Raw genomic sequence first — 17,843 nt, forward strand, 5'->3', positions numbered from 1 at the left:
TTCATAAGTCTCCTGGCTTTGCCAGAGAAGAGAATGAAGCAGAGCAGTATAAACAGTGAAGTGGCTCTATGTAATGACCTTTTCCAGCTTTCTCTTTTCTTTCTCCTGTGAAATCTTTTCCTGCAGTGGTAGATCTTTATTGTCATCTAAAAGTTAGGAAGAAATCTGTCAAATCATGAATACTTAACGCAGATATTATAATCTAATTATGATAAAAATATATACCTGTGAATGAGATGGCTGCCTTGTTGGGTGATTGTGTTGTTTCAGTATATAATACTCACGAAGAACAAACTGGTTTGAAAACATTCCACTAGTTTCAGTGACTGTGTTTCAATCAAAAACTTTCTATCAAGTAAATTTCAAGAACTGGATCTTTCCAAGTATGACATTTGTGCCTTTAAAGTTAGTAATCTCTTGGAATTTTAGGAAACTGCTGAAGAATAGCCGGCTGTTCACATGCCTAAATGTTTGTACAGGATCAGGCCCTAAAAAAAGTAAACACTTCTTCCCAATGGCCCATTTTTTCTGTGCTGTATCTGCTCCCCACATGCCTGCATTTACGTGATGTTTTGCTATTTATAATCAAATGGCCTTGGCAGGAGGACGGTATGTTAAACTTGGAACTGGCAGAAAAGGAGGCTAATAATTGCAGTGAAGTATGGTAGCAGAAGCAGTACAATATGTAAGCCTTGTTGGTATAATGGTTACACCCTAGCCTATACAAGCTGTGCGTTTATACAGATTTCTCCAGTTTAACGTACAGGTGACTTATGCTTCCCATTGGAAAAATGATTTGTTTCGTAGAGTATCTTTCACTGAACTTTTCACTGTTTATGATGTGTTGCAAAGGTGCAATGTTCTGCTTCGTTATTCCGTTGTGACTTTTCAAAAAGGACGTGGAAAACAAAGGTAACAGAAGAGCAGGGTAATTTTGTTGCAGCTTGATACGTCTTAATGTTTCCCAAGCTCATATTAATGACAGCAGTTAAATTTATTAAATATACTGCCACGTCAGGACCCACATCCTGTTCAAGGCAGCAGTTCAGGCTGCCGTAATTAAGGGTGAGAAGCAGAAACCCAAGAAGTTGTTTTTCTTTCAGCTGTAGGACCACACTGCACTCTCCATTGGGTCAATCTGGGTTCTGCAGCCCCATGTCTGGCCCCAAATTCAGTCTCCAGCCTGGGCACAGAGGGGAAGGAAAGAGACCTCAGCTGGACAGGAGAAGGTCTAGCAGTTAAGAAGCTGATGTGGGAGCTGAAAGAAGTATCATAAATTTATTTGCTTTGTCCTGCGTTTCCCAAGTGACCTTAAATGGGATTTAGAGCTGTGTGCTGAAGCTGGTTCTGGCATCATAGGCAAGTTGGAACATCTGCATTGAAGGGTGATGTTTCTATCCCCTCCCTGTATCAACTGTATAGGAGGGAAGAAGGCTGTGGCACATAAAATGTTGTGACACCTGTGTTAGCAGATATGAGCATGGCCTTCACCTTTCCGCACTGCACATGGAGAGGAGGGGTGGACAGCTGGAACATGCCAACATTCATCCCCACCTACGCTGAAGACTGTAAAGCTTTGGCAAGGACTAAGCTTTTGCAGATTATGACCATGACCCTGAGTGTTTATTATGTGCCAGAGAGCATGAGCCAGATAATAATTTCCACCCAAGGAAAGAACACAGTTTACAAAGAGCTCAGTTCTCTGACAATGTTGTTTGAAGTGTGAAAAGGGCTCCCTGAAGAGAACTGCTGATGTTTACAGCATTAAATCAAACTCTTATCTAGTTCATCCCCACACTCTATTTATTTTGGAGCATCACTGACATTGTATGTGTGTATCCATATTTATACACATGCGTGTGTGTATGTGTGTATGTACAGAAGAGTTATGATCCTTCAGTGTTATCCATTACAGCTAACTCTGCATTTCCTGTCATCATACTCAAGAGCATTTCCAAGCACTGCTTGGCCAGCACAGCATTTAAGTTGGCTGCTTTCAGTGGGTAGGAAGGTTCAGAAAATAGTGCTAGGTGAAAGACTCTGCCTGCTATCATGAGCAGGGGAGAAATGGCATGAAAGAGATATATGCTTGCATGCCATGCAAAGAACCATCCAAAAGTAGACTCATTCTTTATTTCTTTCTTGGAGGCTCCTTTCAAAGTTTAAAAGTGCTATTGCTAGAGAAATAGAGAGCTAAAATAAATCGGATACAATGAAATAATAAATGATCACTAGATGAGATTCCTTTTACCTGCAGGACCAGATTTTCAATGGTGTTCATAAGCACTGTCCTTGATAGCTTCAGTGGAGGTATTTGTGATGGAGAGTAGTCTGATTGTGGTCATTGGTGTTTAATTCTTTGTGTTGACACACTATTCAAAGATTTTCAACTTGGATATAAGAACAGCTTCAACACAAAACTCCCCAAAGGGCAGTCAGGATGCAGATGCAGAATAGGAGCTCCAAGAGAAAACTGGGTACCTGTTGGGGTAGTGACTCCTTGCTCAGTGCTGGGTGATGCTGTTTGATAATAGATCACGCATTGTTCAGGTTTGTTTTGTTTTCTTCTTCTGCAAATGTGGTAACTAGAAGTAATATCTTTTACTGAGTCAAGAGTTGTTAAAAACAAAGAAGTTTCAGTGCTGTCATAGCTAACTTCAAAGTTAACTGCAAATTTGGCTAAAAAAGCATCAGTGTGACCATCTCTGAAAGAGCAGATGGTTCCTTTTCAGGAAGAGAGGAGCTGATTCCTGTAGAAGGATGTGCTGTGGTGAAGAAAGAAGAAAAAATATTAAAGTATTTCCATCATGAAAGGAAAAATAAGATGGTTTAAAGCCTTTGGATATGGAGAGTTAGAGAAAGGTAGGAGGGAGATTGTAGCATTCCCTAAAAGCAATCACTTCATTAGACCTCATGCATCATCTTAGTATGGGAATTAAGGTTTGTGATCGAACAGTTCTGTGTACATATGATGATGCTCACAATACCCACCTTAGAGTGAGTTTGAGTGTCCAAAACTCATCATGTTGACTGTGTAAAAGACAGGACTTCTACCTGCTAACCCCCACCTCACTTGCCTGCATACGTAAACCACTACAACTACAGCAAACCAGCACCAGAGGAAGGATGTTAATGTTTCCTTCAGCTGTCTATCAGTAAAACTATACTATAAACACAGTAGCACTCTGGGTATTTTATGAAAGTCTGAAGATTCTCCAAGTGCAAAATGCAGTATAAATGCACAGTCCTCATATTACAGCATTGCATTATTAACAGAATAATTCTTCAGAGACCTCATGGAGAACAATCCCACAGCCAGCTTTGGCATCTGGATCTGTGTTTTGGGCCACAGCATTCAACGTTCCAGCACATGTTTGAACGTCTCCTGCTGTGCTAAATTAGCCCCAGGACTGCTGTTTAAAAAATCAGAACATAAAAAGACCTAATGCTGCTGGAGAGAACTTGGATATAGAATGATCCTCACTGATACAACGCTTGAGAGCTTCACAGGGTGTCTGTCCCCCCCCATTGTGAGGTTAACAAGTGTTACTCTGACTTGGGAAACATCCAGGCACTAAGGCTGTTTTTCAGAGCTTATCAGAATTGCATGTTCAACACAGGGTTTGTGGTAGTAGAAGGCAGTTTGTGAACTTCTGGGACCAGCAGCTTCTTACTGAAATCACTGTATTTTTCAGAAAGTGATCCATAAACTAAATATATACATAAATGTATATGGCTTGTATTTGAGCTACATGCCTGATGAAAACTTCCATATAGCAAAAATACATTTGCAGGTCCTTGTGGAGAATGATAAGTAAGATCTGGGATAGTTGGCAAGGGTATCATCCCCTAGGATTGTGTTCTGCCTGTGTTTCCAAAGTAAAATTTGGCAAGTGGGAAATGCAGTCTGTGCTTATAGAGCTTCTCAACAAGCTCCTTCATAAAGAAGAATGCTTCATTAGCCTGGGAGGAAAAAGTGTTCTTTGCAAATGTAAGTAATGTCTCTGCAGCTTGGTCTTTTTGATCAGTTACTGAACAGACACTTTGGCTTACAGTTGTTCACATACAAAGTGTCTGGCTAAATGATTTGGTTTTCTTCTGCAGATCTGTGCTATGACATCCCCTGCTCCCAGCTACTGCATGTTGAGGGCACGTGCCTCCACTGAGGAGGTATTCTTGGATGGAGCAGAGTGTTTCTGACATTTTGGAGTGACTCTGACTAGAAATGTGCTCTCCCACCACGAAACTCTTCTAGAGAGCATCTGTAACAAAAGGCTTAGCCGTCATAGATGCTGCCTAAAGGGCTTACAGCAGACTGAACATAATGGAAATCAAGAACAACCACCTCTCTACCAGTGAGAGAAGTGATCAGGAGGAGCCCTCTTCAGAGAAAGATCTGAAGGTCTTCCAGTTCTCAAAACCTCTGCTTTTTTGCTAACAAGACAGGGCCCAGGAGGGGGTGTCAGGTGTCATTTGAGAGCCATGTTTTGTTTGTGGCACCTATTCTGCCTAGTTTAGATGGCAGTGATGTGGCAGTGATAGTCAGCGAAGTGCTCTTCCCAGATGGGGGTGAGCAATGGGAACCCTGATCACACTTCTGCTGGCTCCAGTACTCTCTCAAATAACTCAGTATGGATTAGGCCAGTTGCAACAGGCTGGCACTGTTTCCTGTCCTTTTTTGGGCAATAAGGTTTTAGTTCCTCATTTTTCCTTCTGAAAGTAGTGTCTCTCACCTCTCACATCTTGAGTACATGTTACCAGCAAGAAAGAGGGGAGCAGCTTGGAGAAGAATGATCCACTAATTACGCATGCCGTTGACATGAAAGTAGAAATTGCTGCATGTCCTTTGAAGAACAGAGATTCAGTTCAAAACGATCTGGGCAAAATGAAAGAAATGCCTTCAACTCATGAGATGCATAAATGGAAACAGCAGGCTGGGGTATGTAAGCAAAGCAATGCTGCCGTTCTGCTGCCTTAGTTGGAAAACAGTGAGCAGTTTGTGGACCGCCCTCTAAGGAAGATGTGGGCTTGTTGGAGAAAGTCCAGAGAAGCTCACCAGATCAGAGGATTAGAAAATATGAGTTATGAGGAAGCAGTGAAGGAATCAGTTTGTTTAGTCTAGAGAAGAGAAGATGGAGTGAAGGCATGATATCAGTCTTCAAATATGTGAAAGGATGCTTCAAAGACAAAGGGAATAAACTAGTTTCCATGTCTTGTGAGAGTCAGTGGGGCACTGGAATAGGTTGTCTGAGGAGTCTGCATCTTTTGGAAATATTTAAGGATAGGTTAGCTGAATACCTGTCCAAGTAACTTCAACAAAGCTGGGGTACGGAATGGGCTAGATGACCATCGTGTCTCCCAGATTCCAATTCTGGTATTGGAGGTCCCCAGACTGGGAGGTTCTGAGTCTGACACATCCCATTTCTTTTGATTTCTTACCATTTTCTGTTACTAATGGACATAACACTTCTACACCAGGGATAAAACATGTCACATACAATACAGGAGGTAGTCTTTGCTTCCTGGCTTCACCTACATCAGGTAGCATTAATAGCCCTAGCACATGACCCAACATTAATTCATGAATGTGCCTATGTTTCCAAAAGATCTTGTGCCTTGTGAGTTAAATGAATCAACAAAATTCTCTTGAAACAGGTATGTTTACCAGAGATTGGGATGTGACAATCTACTCAAGATATCAATGAAGCTTCTCAGTCAAGTGTTGTTCAGCTTAAGCTATTCGTGCAGGCACTGCTAATGTAGTAAGAGTCCATGCATCTGCTTTACTGTAAATCTCCATTAATCATGATGAATGGCTATGTACATTGCAGCGTGGCAAGAAAATCTCCAGTGCAAACAAAAATCAGACAGGTTGGAGTGGCTCTGGAAGAGACTGCATGGTTGAGGCTAAAAGTAGTCTCAGCCTGTTGATGTTAAATCCTTAGATGAAAAGGGGAAACAAAAAAAAAGGTAGTGTTTTCATCCAGGGCTGTAATTGTGATAGAAAGCAGTCGCACACCAACAAAAGGTTGTACCTCTTTGTAGCTGCCAGACCTGCAAGCCTTATCTGTGCTTGCTTTTGTTGCTCCATATTTTCCATCGCTGCTGCCAGCAGAGACAGTGGTGGGAAGTTTGAGGCCTCGTGTGAATGCAGTCAGCATGTCTGCAGGAGCACTTGCACCTTGGACCTGACTTATCTGTTGAGGAGAAGGAGTATTCGAGGAGAGCAAAAGATGCCTTAAAACATGTCTTCCTGTTTCAGGATTGCAGGTGATACAGCACTCAACAAGAACATCCACGAGTCTGTCAGCGCTCAGATCCGGAAGAACTTTGCGAAAAGCAAATGGAGAGTAAGTGACCCGTCTTCAGGGATGACACTCAGGCGTGTTAACGCAGCAGCTGCACAGCCCTTTCAGCACGTTAATGCTCCAATATAAAGCTGCTTTTGTGGTTCAACTTTTTGTGCACCATAGTTTGTCCCGTCTTAGGTAACATAGCTTCACAGGGCTGTTTATAGAGGGTGCTGCATCCAGGAGTGTAACAGGTGGGACCAGGTCTAAAGCACCAGCTGTGATTATATATTACAAGGCTATGGGGTCAGCCTTGGGGAGAGGACGTGAAGCGACTTGTACACCAGTGAGCTCTGTAAGGAAGGATGTGTCCAGCACAGCCTCCCTTGTGGGCTGCCACATCCCAGCTGAGTTTTAGAAGGAGTAAGGATGGGGAGCAGGACTTCTAGCTTAGAAAACAAGAATTAGGAAAAGCTGGGATAACGATGGACTCATCTTGGTTGAGTAACCAAGACAAAGGCAGAAATTGCCCTTCTACCTCCAAATTTTTATTTTTCTTTCCTTCTTTTGTGTGTGTTTGCTTTTATTTCTTTCCCCAGCAAGCATTTAACGCCACAGCGGTTGTGCGACACATGCGGCGGTTACACCTCGGCAGCAGCCTGGACAACACAAGTGCCAGTGTCTCCGGCACACTCAGCCTTGCCACACCGCTGCCCGATGCAACCACCAGGAAAGACTGTGAGTAATGGGAGCAAATCTATCATAGAATCATGGAATCATAGAATGGTCTGGGTTGAAAAGGACCGTAATGATCGTATAGTTTCAACCCCCCAGCTATTTACAGGGTCGCCAACCCAGCTGCCCAGAGCCACATCCAGCCTGACTTTCAGTTCAGTCTGGTTTCTGGGAGAGTAGCTTTCTTACGCAGAATAAGGACTTTCAGGTGGGAAAAGGACCCAGATGCTGCTCAGCAAATAGCTGTATATTTGTCTGAAAGCTGGCAGAGTTTAGTCCAGCTGTTTATGTTTGATTTCCACTTTTGAGGTAAAACTTTTTTTTTTTTTTTCTTTTTACCTTTTCCTGTAAAAACGGTCCTGCTTTTCATTTTCCATGAGGGAGACTGATCCTTCCAGTCCAACCCAACTTGAGCCAGGTGAAGCTCCTGCACGGGGCAGTTCAGCTGTATAAGAAGGGCTCGGGCTCTGCACACTGTCACAAGACCTGGCCCCTGCCCTGTTTGTTTTAGGCAGCAGTGGAGGTATTCAGGCTGCACAAAGGAGTCAGATGCTTGGGGTGTGTATTTGTTCTGAATGCCAGGAGAGAAGACATGGCAGGGGAGGCAACACTTGGAAGGCAGAAATGTTTCCTTTGCAGTGAAGCCTATTTAATCTCTGACTTCAGGGCATTTATTTTATTCCCTTCTGTCCATCTATAGAGATTTTTATTTTTGCCCAGTGCCAAACCCTACGGCTGCTGCCAAAAAAGAAAAGCATTCCTGTGTTCTTGGCATGCCTCTGGCATCTGCAAAGGACTGATGCAGCACTGACCAGTAGCAAAGCACTTTAAACACATGCTGACAACGCAAAAATGTTGAAAACCCTTTCAGTGGAGAAATGCATCTTAATTTTGTTATGTCTGTAGCTTCTGCTGGTATAACTGATGAGTGATTAATGTCCGTCCATCCAGTTGATAGATCAGCAGTATCAAAAGGTGATAATTAATGGCTCTGTGTAGTCTGGAGAGTAATGGGAAAACATCTGTCCATCAAACAGGAGGGAAGAGATCAAAGTCTGTTTAATGGCTACAGCATCCCAAAGGTCTCTGGGCAGAGTTCAGTCATAATTTTCAGTGCATAAGTCAGCCTGTGTATGAAGGATAAAACAAGATGCATTGATAGGTGATTTTTTTTTTCATGTCAGATATAGAAGGCAGAGAAGTATTCATTTCCAGGAATCCCAGGTTAAGTTCAACAGAAGAGCTTGCCAGAAAATACTGAAGAGCTTTTCCTTTCTCAAAGTTTACTAAAGAGAAGAGTAAGGAGATGTTGGAGCCCCAGGGAACTGGTGAGGAGAGTCAGGAGCAAACGCAGGGAGTGACATTAAGAGGCAACTGATGTATTTGATACAGTCCACCAAATGCATCCTGCTGGGAAGAAGGAGACCTTGGAGGTCTCTGTCCTGTCTCCTTCTTCCTCAGTGTTTTTCTCTGGGGTCAGATTTCTTGCACAGAAAAGATCCCATGCAGCAAGTTACATGAACCATCTGTGACACCATTATAAAATACAATCCTGCCTAATGCTATTTGTAATATGTTTAATGAGCTCTCTGGACAGTTTCAAATGCAGCAATTTCACATCACTGAAGATAATGAAATACAGCCCTAGCCTGAGAGATTATGTCAGGCTGCATCCTGATTCTTTTGCTGTGTTAGGCCAGGGCAAGAAGATACATGAGGATGGTTAGACTGCTTGACTAGGTGAATCAGTTGGGATTTCTGCAGTGCATTGGTCTGATTTTCAGTCTTCTGTGCCTGATTTGTTTTATTTAGATGTGATTTGGCTGTCTAGATTAATTGCAGAGTCTAGATCTCTGTCAAATGTCAGTATTGATGGGAAATGGGATGTGACTGAGGTTCAGCATAGTTATACCTGAGGCTGAAACATCACCTTCAGGCACAGGAAAGAGGCAAAAGTCATAACAAGCATCAAAAAGACCCAAGAGGCCACATCAGACTCTAGAATGAGATATGTTAATATGGTTTTAATTCATCCTTTACTTACCAGGCTGGAAAATGAACTGTATTTCTCATCACATCAAGCTTACATCTTTTCAGAGCTAGGTGCCACTTGGTGCTGCTGGGTTCCCATTCAGCTCTAAGTGACACAGAGCCCCATGGGATGACAAAATCCAAGCAGCTCCCCTGCAGAGTCTTCAAGGTCTCTGGGAGGGGGGCACATCCTGAGTGGAAAGCTCTGCTGAGGACAGATTTTATTGCTTGTCATGAATGCTTTCCATTGGAGCAGCCAAGGTTGTGCTGGAATAGCAAAATCTAGAATCAGTCATTCAACACTCAGCCCTCTTTGTGTTCTTCAGGGAGCGCTGAGCTTTTTAGAGCTGTGCTGGAGGGTTGACTGGAAGTGGACACATTCTATAAACTTTTCTACTTAGCTGAAATCTCATTCTTTTCATAAAAAATAGTATCTGTGAGAAGTCTTTAGTTCAAAAGCAGCTTCTGGGTAAAAAATTGTGTCCAGACACTTCAACTATATCAGTTTATGTCTCTTAACTGGAAGTCCTGGAGACATACTGGCAAGGCCTGGAGCAACATAAGGTGTTGTTAGAATGATGTCCAAGTCACACAAACTTATGTTTCCTCTAAATTTAAAGGAACTCACCAATGGCTTTTACCCACTATGCTTCTTTATCAGTAGCTTTGCAGGATGCCTGGGGAAATGCTTTTAGCCCAGGTGCACAGTCTGTTCATTTAGCTAGATGTCCATGATGAGAAGTTTAATCATCTTTGAGAAAAATTACTTTGAGCAAATACAATGCTGGAGGGGTTTTCTAATCCCACAACTCTTTGTCTTCAGCCCCAGAAATGTGGATTTGGTCTGGCTGAACACATAGCAAAGCCGGACGTTTATTCATTGTGACATGTGTGTGCAATTGCTGGTGGCCGTGGGCCAGGGGGGCAGAAGATCCCTGTGGATATACACAGCCAACCCATCGCTGCAGAAAGAGCACTGTCTCCAGCTGTGGTCCCCTCCTCTCTGGAGCATGCTGTGGAAACACCACCTGCTCAAAAAGCAACTTTGCCCACATCCCCTCCAAAATTAACATTTCTAACTGTGTTTCTGGCTTTCCTTTTAGGTATGTCTCCATCCACTCTCTGTAGTTTTGTTTCATCTGCTTCTTCAGGCGTTTCAGCGGTAGGAGGGGACCGAAGACCCAGACCCACCACAGTGACCACAGTGCACACAGGGGGCAAGTGAGAGCCCAGGTGGCCAGGAAAAGGCAGGCACAGGGCTGTGGATTCCTCCGAGCCACCCCTCGCCCTGCCCCGCATACTCAACGAAGGACTAGAAGAAAGAAGATTTTTTTATGGCCATATTTTATACTGCAATTCTGAAATATTTCATTTATCACAAACTGCAATGACTCCAGGGGGAATGGATCTAACAGTCTCTGGTGCTGTACATATATATACATATATATAAATATATATATATATATGTGAGTCTAGCAATGTTCTAACTGATGAACACGCATTCTTATCCCCAGTGATTTACTCTTTTCTCAGTGTAGGTAACAGTAAATGTTGTTGGGTTTTTTTGTTTTTGTTTTTGTTTTTCCATTAACTACAAACATCTCAACTGGATTATTTAAATAGAGAAACTTTTCTGAGCATTATATATATTTTTTCTTTTAAGAAGTACTTCCAGTAATGTCCCTCCTCCCAGTTTGTGGGGGAATATGCTGTTTTGGTTGGTAGGAGTTGGCGTTGACTTTGCAGCACACGAGGATTGCGACGTTGTGCCATTCCTCGCTCCTCAGACTGGACTGCAAGTCGGTCTGGCTTCAGCAGAGCTGCTGTTGCTCAGAGTAAGAAACTGCTGCTTTCCCCCCCCTACCCCCTCCTTCTTGAAAGCCACGGGCAGAGCTCAGTTGCCACCAGCCTGATTCCTGCAGAGGTGTGAGCCTGCGGTACTTTTGTTTGAGAGGAGATGTTGGCACACGGTGCCTTTGAGGAGCAGCCCGGAGCTGAGCAAACAAAACAACAGAGTTTCATACTCCAGCAGTTTCCCCCTTGATAATCCCTTCCACTGTGCATTCTGGGCAGAGCAAAAGAAAAGGAAGACCTGGGGCCCAGAGTAGTAGTTGTCCTCTGCCACCAACTCACTGTGCCGCCCTTGTGGAGGACATTTAGTTCCCATCCTCCCAGCCCAGCTTTGTACTGGGAGCACACCCAGCCCGTGCTCCCTGCACCACAGCTGCTGAACACCCACAGCTTCATGGAGCTTTGCCCACTGTTGCTGATGCTCAGCACCTGCCAGGGTCACCAGCCATAAATGAGGATCAGGTACCAGATTGAAAATGTTTGGGCTTTAATTTCTCTGTATCTCAGTTTCTCTCTGTTGAAGAGGAGAGATGCTTGCACCCCTCCATAAAGCTCATATACAAGAGTTAATTCAATTTCAATTATTTTTAATTACTAAATGCATGCATCTTCTAGGCTACAAATCCTGGTGCATCATCTAGGAACAGCCACCATTAATGTTGTGTAGTCATACATTAGAGCAACTCGAAATAGAAGAGCAAATCTGCCATTGTTTACCCAACTGCTTCACATGACTGCAGACAGGTCCATCCTCTACCAGAGGCACAAGCCTTGTGCTCATTCACCATGCTTGCATTTATCCTGAACAAAAAATTGTGGAAGCCAGTCACAGACTGAATGTATCAGGCAATAGTGACCATGCTGTGAAAAGCCATAAGATACTTATTCATCACTGAGACTTCAAAATCTTGCTTTAACTTCACTTGGTTGGTTTTGATCTGCAGAACTGAGATTTCATCCATCATATTTTGTGTTGTAGATGCTGGAAAAGCAGGTGGCAATGAGCACCAAACCTGTTTGAAGAGGCAGCTCTTTTGGTGGCACTTGTTAGGGCTCCGGTTTCCTTTCTGTTAAGCTATTCTACATTTTCAGAGGACTGTAGCATATTTGAGTGAGTCTCCATGTCTGGGACAGCTATCAGTGCCTGCAGGGACTAGCAAAGCCCTTTGGATTGCATATGATCAATCATGGACATGCCCAGTCTGCAAAATCAGAAAGACGCAGTGTCCTTGTTTTAGGAAAGCTGACACATTCTGGTAGCAAAACTTCATATAACTTCCCCTCTGAGAACCTCTGACCAAGATTTGGGCAAACCAAATGGCAGAGGGTGTCCTTGCTGCAAGTCATGTCCAGACCATTGCCACCAGGTACTCCTGCCCCACTGATAAAGCGTTTTCGGTCCCTTCCAACTCTAAAGGATTCTATAATTGGTAAAATAGAATTTTCACTCTTGCCAAGGCTGCTTTATTATTTTGCCAGAATGAGTAAGTAAGCCTTAGTTTAGGAGAGAGACTCCTATCACACAAATTTGAGCTATTTTGAACACACATGCTTTCATAAGCTCAACTGTGTTTCGGTTCTATGTATGTACATGGTCAGTCCCCAGATCAGAAGTCAGTGGAGTTCCCTGCATTTACTCTTGTGCAACCAAAAGCAGGATTTGGTTAAAGAGTATTCTTGTCTTTGTCCAGTTGTGGTTGGACAAAGACAGTTGGGGCTCCATGCTTCCTCTTCACGTTCTCTCCTGAAGCCTGAGCTTTGAGCTAAGTGTAGTTGCTGAAGTCACTGTGCAAAATGCAGCATCCAAATGTATCTTGCAGGAAAGAAAGAAAAGAAAGAAAAAGAAAGAAAGAAAAAGGGAAAAGCAAATGGATTTCCATCTGCAAACCAAGGATCAGTGATGGGAGTGAAAGCAGACATGTTGTCCCATACCCTGCGGTTGTGGAGTTCCCATACACCAGCTGGCCCTCCATGCTCAACCTTTCTTTGTTTTCTACTGCAGGAACATTTCTTCCTTCCAAACGTGCAATTGGGTTTTTGTACCTGATGTTCTGGAGTGGTTAAGTAATTTATCCTCATGCTCATAGGCTCGTTATTAACCACTGGGATCTTACCATGAGCACTTAGAGGCAAAACTGTTTCTGTATGATACAGTTTTGGGTGGTGGGAAGCTCTTCTTTTGCACTAGTAAAACACAGCTGGAGACCTGACCAGGTCTGCCAAATGCACAGAGATACTCAAAATTGAGTCCCAAAGTATCCCTTGTCTAAAACTTCTTAGTTTTAACCTGACCAAATCTGGTTACCAGGATAACTTAGCAGCTCCCAGACAAGAAGTGTTGGGGCTGCAGTCATTTGTCCTTTGGCAGCAGACTGGCACAGCAAACAGTCCAGCATCTCTCCAGTAATAGTGTGTGCATGTGTGGAAGGGGCTAATAGCCCAAAAGTAAAAGATTCAAAACAAATCCAGATCTCGCCATGCAGAGTAGGTAGAAAAATTCTTCTGGGCTCTTTTACAATGGGCTGTCTTACTAAATGTGGTGTGATTTACTCCTTGCATGAGGACTTCAGCCTGGACTGGCCCATCTCTTACTCTTTTCTGCTATACTTGACTGGCACTAATGTGTTTTTCATTTGTAACTTGTTTTCCTCAACTCCTTCCCCTTCTTTTTCTTTGCTTGCAGCTTTGATTGTTGATTTTTACCTCCAGAGTCATGGAGGCCATCTTTGATGCCAACAGCATTGCTCTTGCTGGGGAAAAAAAAAAATACCTAAAAATACAGAAAACCTTCAGCTGGCCCTTAGCATGCAGAAGAAGTGTGAAGACAGGCTTCCCGTGAACTCTGTGAGATGAAAGTCAGTGTTGCAGTGGCAGGGGCTTACACTGCTGATTTTGCATGTGACTTCATTCCCAGTGCATCCTAACTTCCTGATGGATCACCCCCTGTGCAGCACAGAGTGGACACTGGAGCAGGGGAACAGGGAAACATGGCAGTGATGCTTTCCTGAGACTGTGTTACCCTGCTGGTGATTTCTTTTTTGTTCCGGTTGCTTTTGTACAGGTGCAAACGTAGAGTAGTGGGCTCCAAAAGACAAATAGGATTTGACCTACTCCATGTGTGTCTGTTTTGGTGCTGAAATAAAACCAAGCAATGATAGGGAAATGAACCACAGAATTCGACTGTTTGCCCACTTGGTAGACATCCTTATGTAGTTCTATCTGCAGTAGGCATTAGAATGGATTTTGCTCTGTGCATGTTCCCTGCATTCCTCCATGGATACTGATGGTATTTTTTCTATAATCAGTGTTTCTTCCTGCTTAGCCCCAAGCAGCTTTGGAGCTTGCCCAAAGCATTTACCAGCCCTGGGAGCCAGCACAGCCCCTGACCTCGGGCTTTTCTCTCCATATCCTCTGCAAGTCAAAGCTCAAGAGATAAAATTGCAGCCATCCCCATGGCTGCCCCTCCTTAGTCACGACCCTTAATTTATCAAAACAGCTCTCAGAGAAATCCAGACAGCTTTTAGCCATCAACAAGGAAGGAGGGTATTGTCCTTCAGTGTGAATGTGGAGATCAGCTATAGAAAAAGCTCTGCTAAAACCTCCCCACTGAGTAAGAACTCTAGGTATGAGCAGTGCTACCTGGTTGAATCCTACATAAAAACACCAGATTGATTTTGCCAGTCAGTTCATGCACACTGTAGAGAGTTGCTTTTTCTCCTTCTAAAGACCTGAAGAATTCATATACTTGCAAAGTATCAGTTTCTAGACTAAGCCCCAGGGTATCTTCCATGGATGTTCCCATTTACTGAGATTACTTTTGTTCTTGCATGTTTATCTGGTTGAACTAGAGCCTGAATGCATCCCTGAAATTATTCATGGGAAGGGAGTTTTGCTTTCGTTATCACGCTTATTTGCACTAGAAACTTGATGCTAGGAATTACACTAATTCAAGCAAAGAGCAGAAACACACACACAAAGATGACTGCATCCAACGAAAACAGCATCAAAATCAAGCACAGAGGATGAATTGGCAACAACTGAGGAACCTGCTCACAAGCACTGTACAGTTTCCCCTGGTACATTGCTCATCCCTAACTTCTTGCCCAGCAGCGATTTTACACGGCCCCTTTCATTTCCCCCAACACCACCCTTCCCTGAAACTGGGTCCTGTCTGTCCATCCCTGTGCAGGTGTGTGTGTGCATGTTACAGCCCCAGGGATCACAGCTCCCACTGGTGGGAAGCCAGGAGCTGGTTCAGGTTTTTTGGCCTGACTTCATGCTGTTGGGTCAAAGCTGTGTAAATAGTGTTTAAAGCCAAGGATAGAGACTCTTTATCCAGGCTGATTTTTGAGACTCCTTCCCCACCTTGAAATGGGCCACTGCACTGTCCAGTTAGCTATTTTTTCCTCCTCTTCATAAATTATAAGGTCAGAAGAGTGGCTCTTACATTTTTCCATGTCCCAGCATGGAATCAGGGCATGTATGCTCACGAGCGCTGTGAAAAAACACTGCTGAGCTAATGGTGACATCAAAATGTCCAATAGATGCATGTTACTGCACTGCATGTATTAAACTACTATTCACTACTTTTGTATTTCCTGAGCCTTTTCTTCATGCACATTCAATCCAGCCCTTTTTTCATGGGTTTTCTTCTAGGTTTTGCTTTCAAATGACTCGGTGTACCTGTAACTTGAAAGCCATTGTTAAGTTTGAGTAAATGCAAAAGCTGATGTTTTGTAAACAAGATACTGCAAAACCTGATAATGTATTTTGTCTTTCCGTGGAATGCTCTGCATGTACACAGCATGCACAGGAAGAGTCTCCATCCAGAGTAGCTTAAAACTATGCAGCAGTCACGTACACACGTCTAGAAACAGGGAGTCGGGGAGGGTCCCTCTGAATATGATGTCACAAAGTTTGATCTGCATCTAAAATACCTTCCTGGGTTGTCAATGCTCAGGCCTGCCGAGAAGTATGTCAGTGTGTCTCTTCAGGGTTGTGGGTTGGGTTTGGGCTTTTTGTTCCTCTTTCTTAGTCAAATCTTTGGCTGGTTTACTCAATTCTTAGTATTTTTTTCTCTTCCCATGAGATATTTCTTTCTTGCCTGTTGCAGAATGAATTGCATTGTGCGGACCAAGATGCTGTGATTATTTGCCTGAACTAATTAAGGCAGCAAGTTGAGCTAATTATCTCATCATTTTCAAAACATCAAGTATCAAAGCATCTTCCCCAGTATCACCACCTAAATACTTGCTGTCAGTCCTTCATCATCTCCATGTAGCAGCACCATTTATCCATAGAGGAGTTTGGAGCAGTACTTCTTCATGGAAATCATAGCTTTGCCTTTTCTTCCCTCAACCATTGACCCATTTTCATTTGTGCTGGTCTTTCTATGGCAGAGCAGTACACAGGATGGTCATATGGTGTTTTTAGCACACCTGGTCCAGTCCTTTTTTTGAGAGTTGGCTGGTCAATAGTTCCAGCTCCTCAACAGTCATTGCTTTCATATGGAAGATGTTCATCTTCCCAAAACTCAAAACAGTCACCTTGAAAGGTTGAGAAGTGGTCTTCTGATACCAGCATGCCAAATGGATTCAGAGAAAGCACTGTGTTGGTGGTGTAGGGAGAAGGTAGCCCTCCTTGGAAGTTATGTCACAAACAACTCCATGGTAACTGAAAGAACCAAGAAGGCTTGAGCCTACCTTTGAGGATGATGCCCAGCTATCATGCTGTGCCATCTCCTAGAAGCTGCCTACAGTGTAAAAGTCATCATGAGCAGTAGTTGTAAGTCACCCTATCTCAGGTTGCTATGGCAGCATGTGGTGCAAGGCTCCATGAGGAAGTGGACATGTGCTGTGGTTCCCAGTGGGTGGGAGATCGTAGAAGATGCTCAGGGCAGCTCTAAGCTTTTCTATCTTTCATCTGCATCCCACACGACCAGCTTGCTGCTGTGCATTCTATCTCTTACCAGGTCAAGGCATAGCTTCACCCTCAAAGTGAAGAACATGGAATGTCATGGCTCAGTGGGAGATATGTTGTGACTCTCGTTTCTCGACAGCGCAATGTCTCATTCACCTCTAGTTAAGAAGCAGCATTTTGGTCCATTTGGGCCTTTTTTAAATACAGATATTTGTTTTGGGTCAGCGAATAACCAAAAGAAGCCCAGTCTGTCCAGAGCAGTGCCTCCCCAATATCCTCAACTGCAAAACATCTCTTGGCCGATTTTTAATGAAAATGCAAGCATGTTTTCTACAACTGCTTAAATCTTAATCAAGGAATGTCAGTGTGCCTAATATTGCAGGTCTTGTGATTGATACAAGTTCATAACAGCATCCATGTCCAAAAAGAAGGGAGAATGTGTATTTACTCCATGCATGTATTAAGGCATCGCAAAAGTTTTATCTGCATAATGAGTTTGCAATACTGCAAATTGTTAATGGGGCTACGTCGCAAGTGGTTCTCTGCCTTGACAATCATGTATACATATCGAGATTTCTATCATAATGAGAATTTAAAGGGATGATTGTTTTCCTCCAATAAATCCAGTTTAATCTCCCTGATGTGAAGTGTGATGTTTTTGAGTGCACGAGTCTCCTATGTTCAACCAATGTTCACAAAAGGGAGCAAATAATTTCTATGGTGGCTCCACTGTTTTATGTGATGATTTCCAAAGGTGGACAGTGAAACTTTTTTTTTTTCCATCCCCAATTCAATCCTTAAGAAAATGAATCAGAAGAGTCAATCTGACGTCTGTTTTTTCCTGAAATTGCTATTGGAGTTGATGCTGTATGGCAACGCAGGGAGAAGTGTATGGGGCTGAGAGTACCCATGTGCAAAGGAGAAGCACTTGTTAGAGACAGATGCACACGTAAGTAGGTCCTTGTGGTTTATGCAGCCTGTGGTGAGAATCATTGCCAGGGAAGAAACAAACACCAG

General features: G+C 43.3%; 1 protein-coding gene across 1 annotated transcript in view; it reads left to right on the forward strand.

Moving 5' to 3' along the window:
* Positions 1-17,467, forward strand: part of CAMK1D (calcium/calmodulin dependent protein kinase ID) — a 213,770-nt gene extending 196,303 nt beyond the window's left edge. The window contains exons 9-11 of the mRNA XM_072328983.1: positions 6,263-6,350; positions 6,890-7,028; positions 10,160-17,467. Coding sequence (XP_072185084.1) covers positions 6,263-6,350; positions 6,890-7,028; positions 10,160-10,281 — 349 coding nt within the window. The 3' untranslated portion in view covers positions 10,282-17,467. The remainder of the gene's footprint in view (positions 1-6,262; positions 6,351-6,889; positions 7,029-10,159) is intronic.
* The last annotated feature ends 376 nt before the right edge of the window (positions 17,468-17,843 follow it).

This window comes from Excalfactoria chinensis, chromosome 1 (assembly GCF_039878825.1).
Source record: "Excalfactoria chinensis isolate bCotChi1 chromosome 1, bCotChi1.hap2, whole genome shotgun sequence".
Classification (NCBI taxonomy): domain Eukaryota; kingdom Metazoa; phylum Chordata; class Aves; order Galliformes; family Phasianidae; genus Excalfactoria; species Excalfactoria chinensis.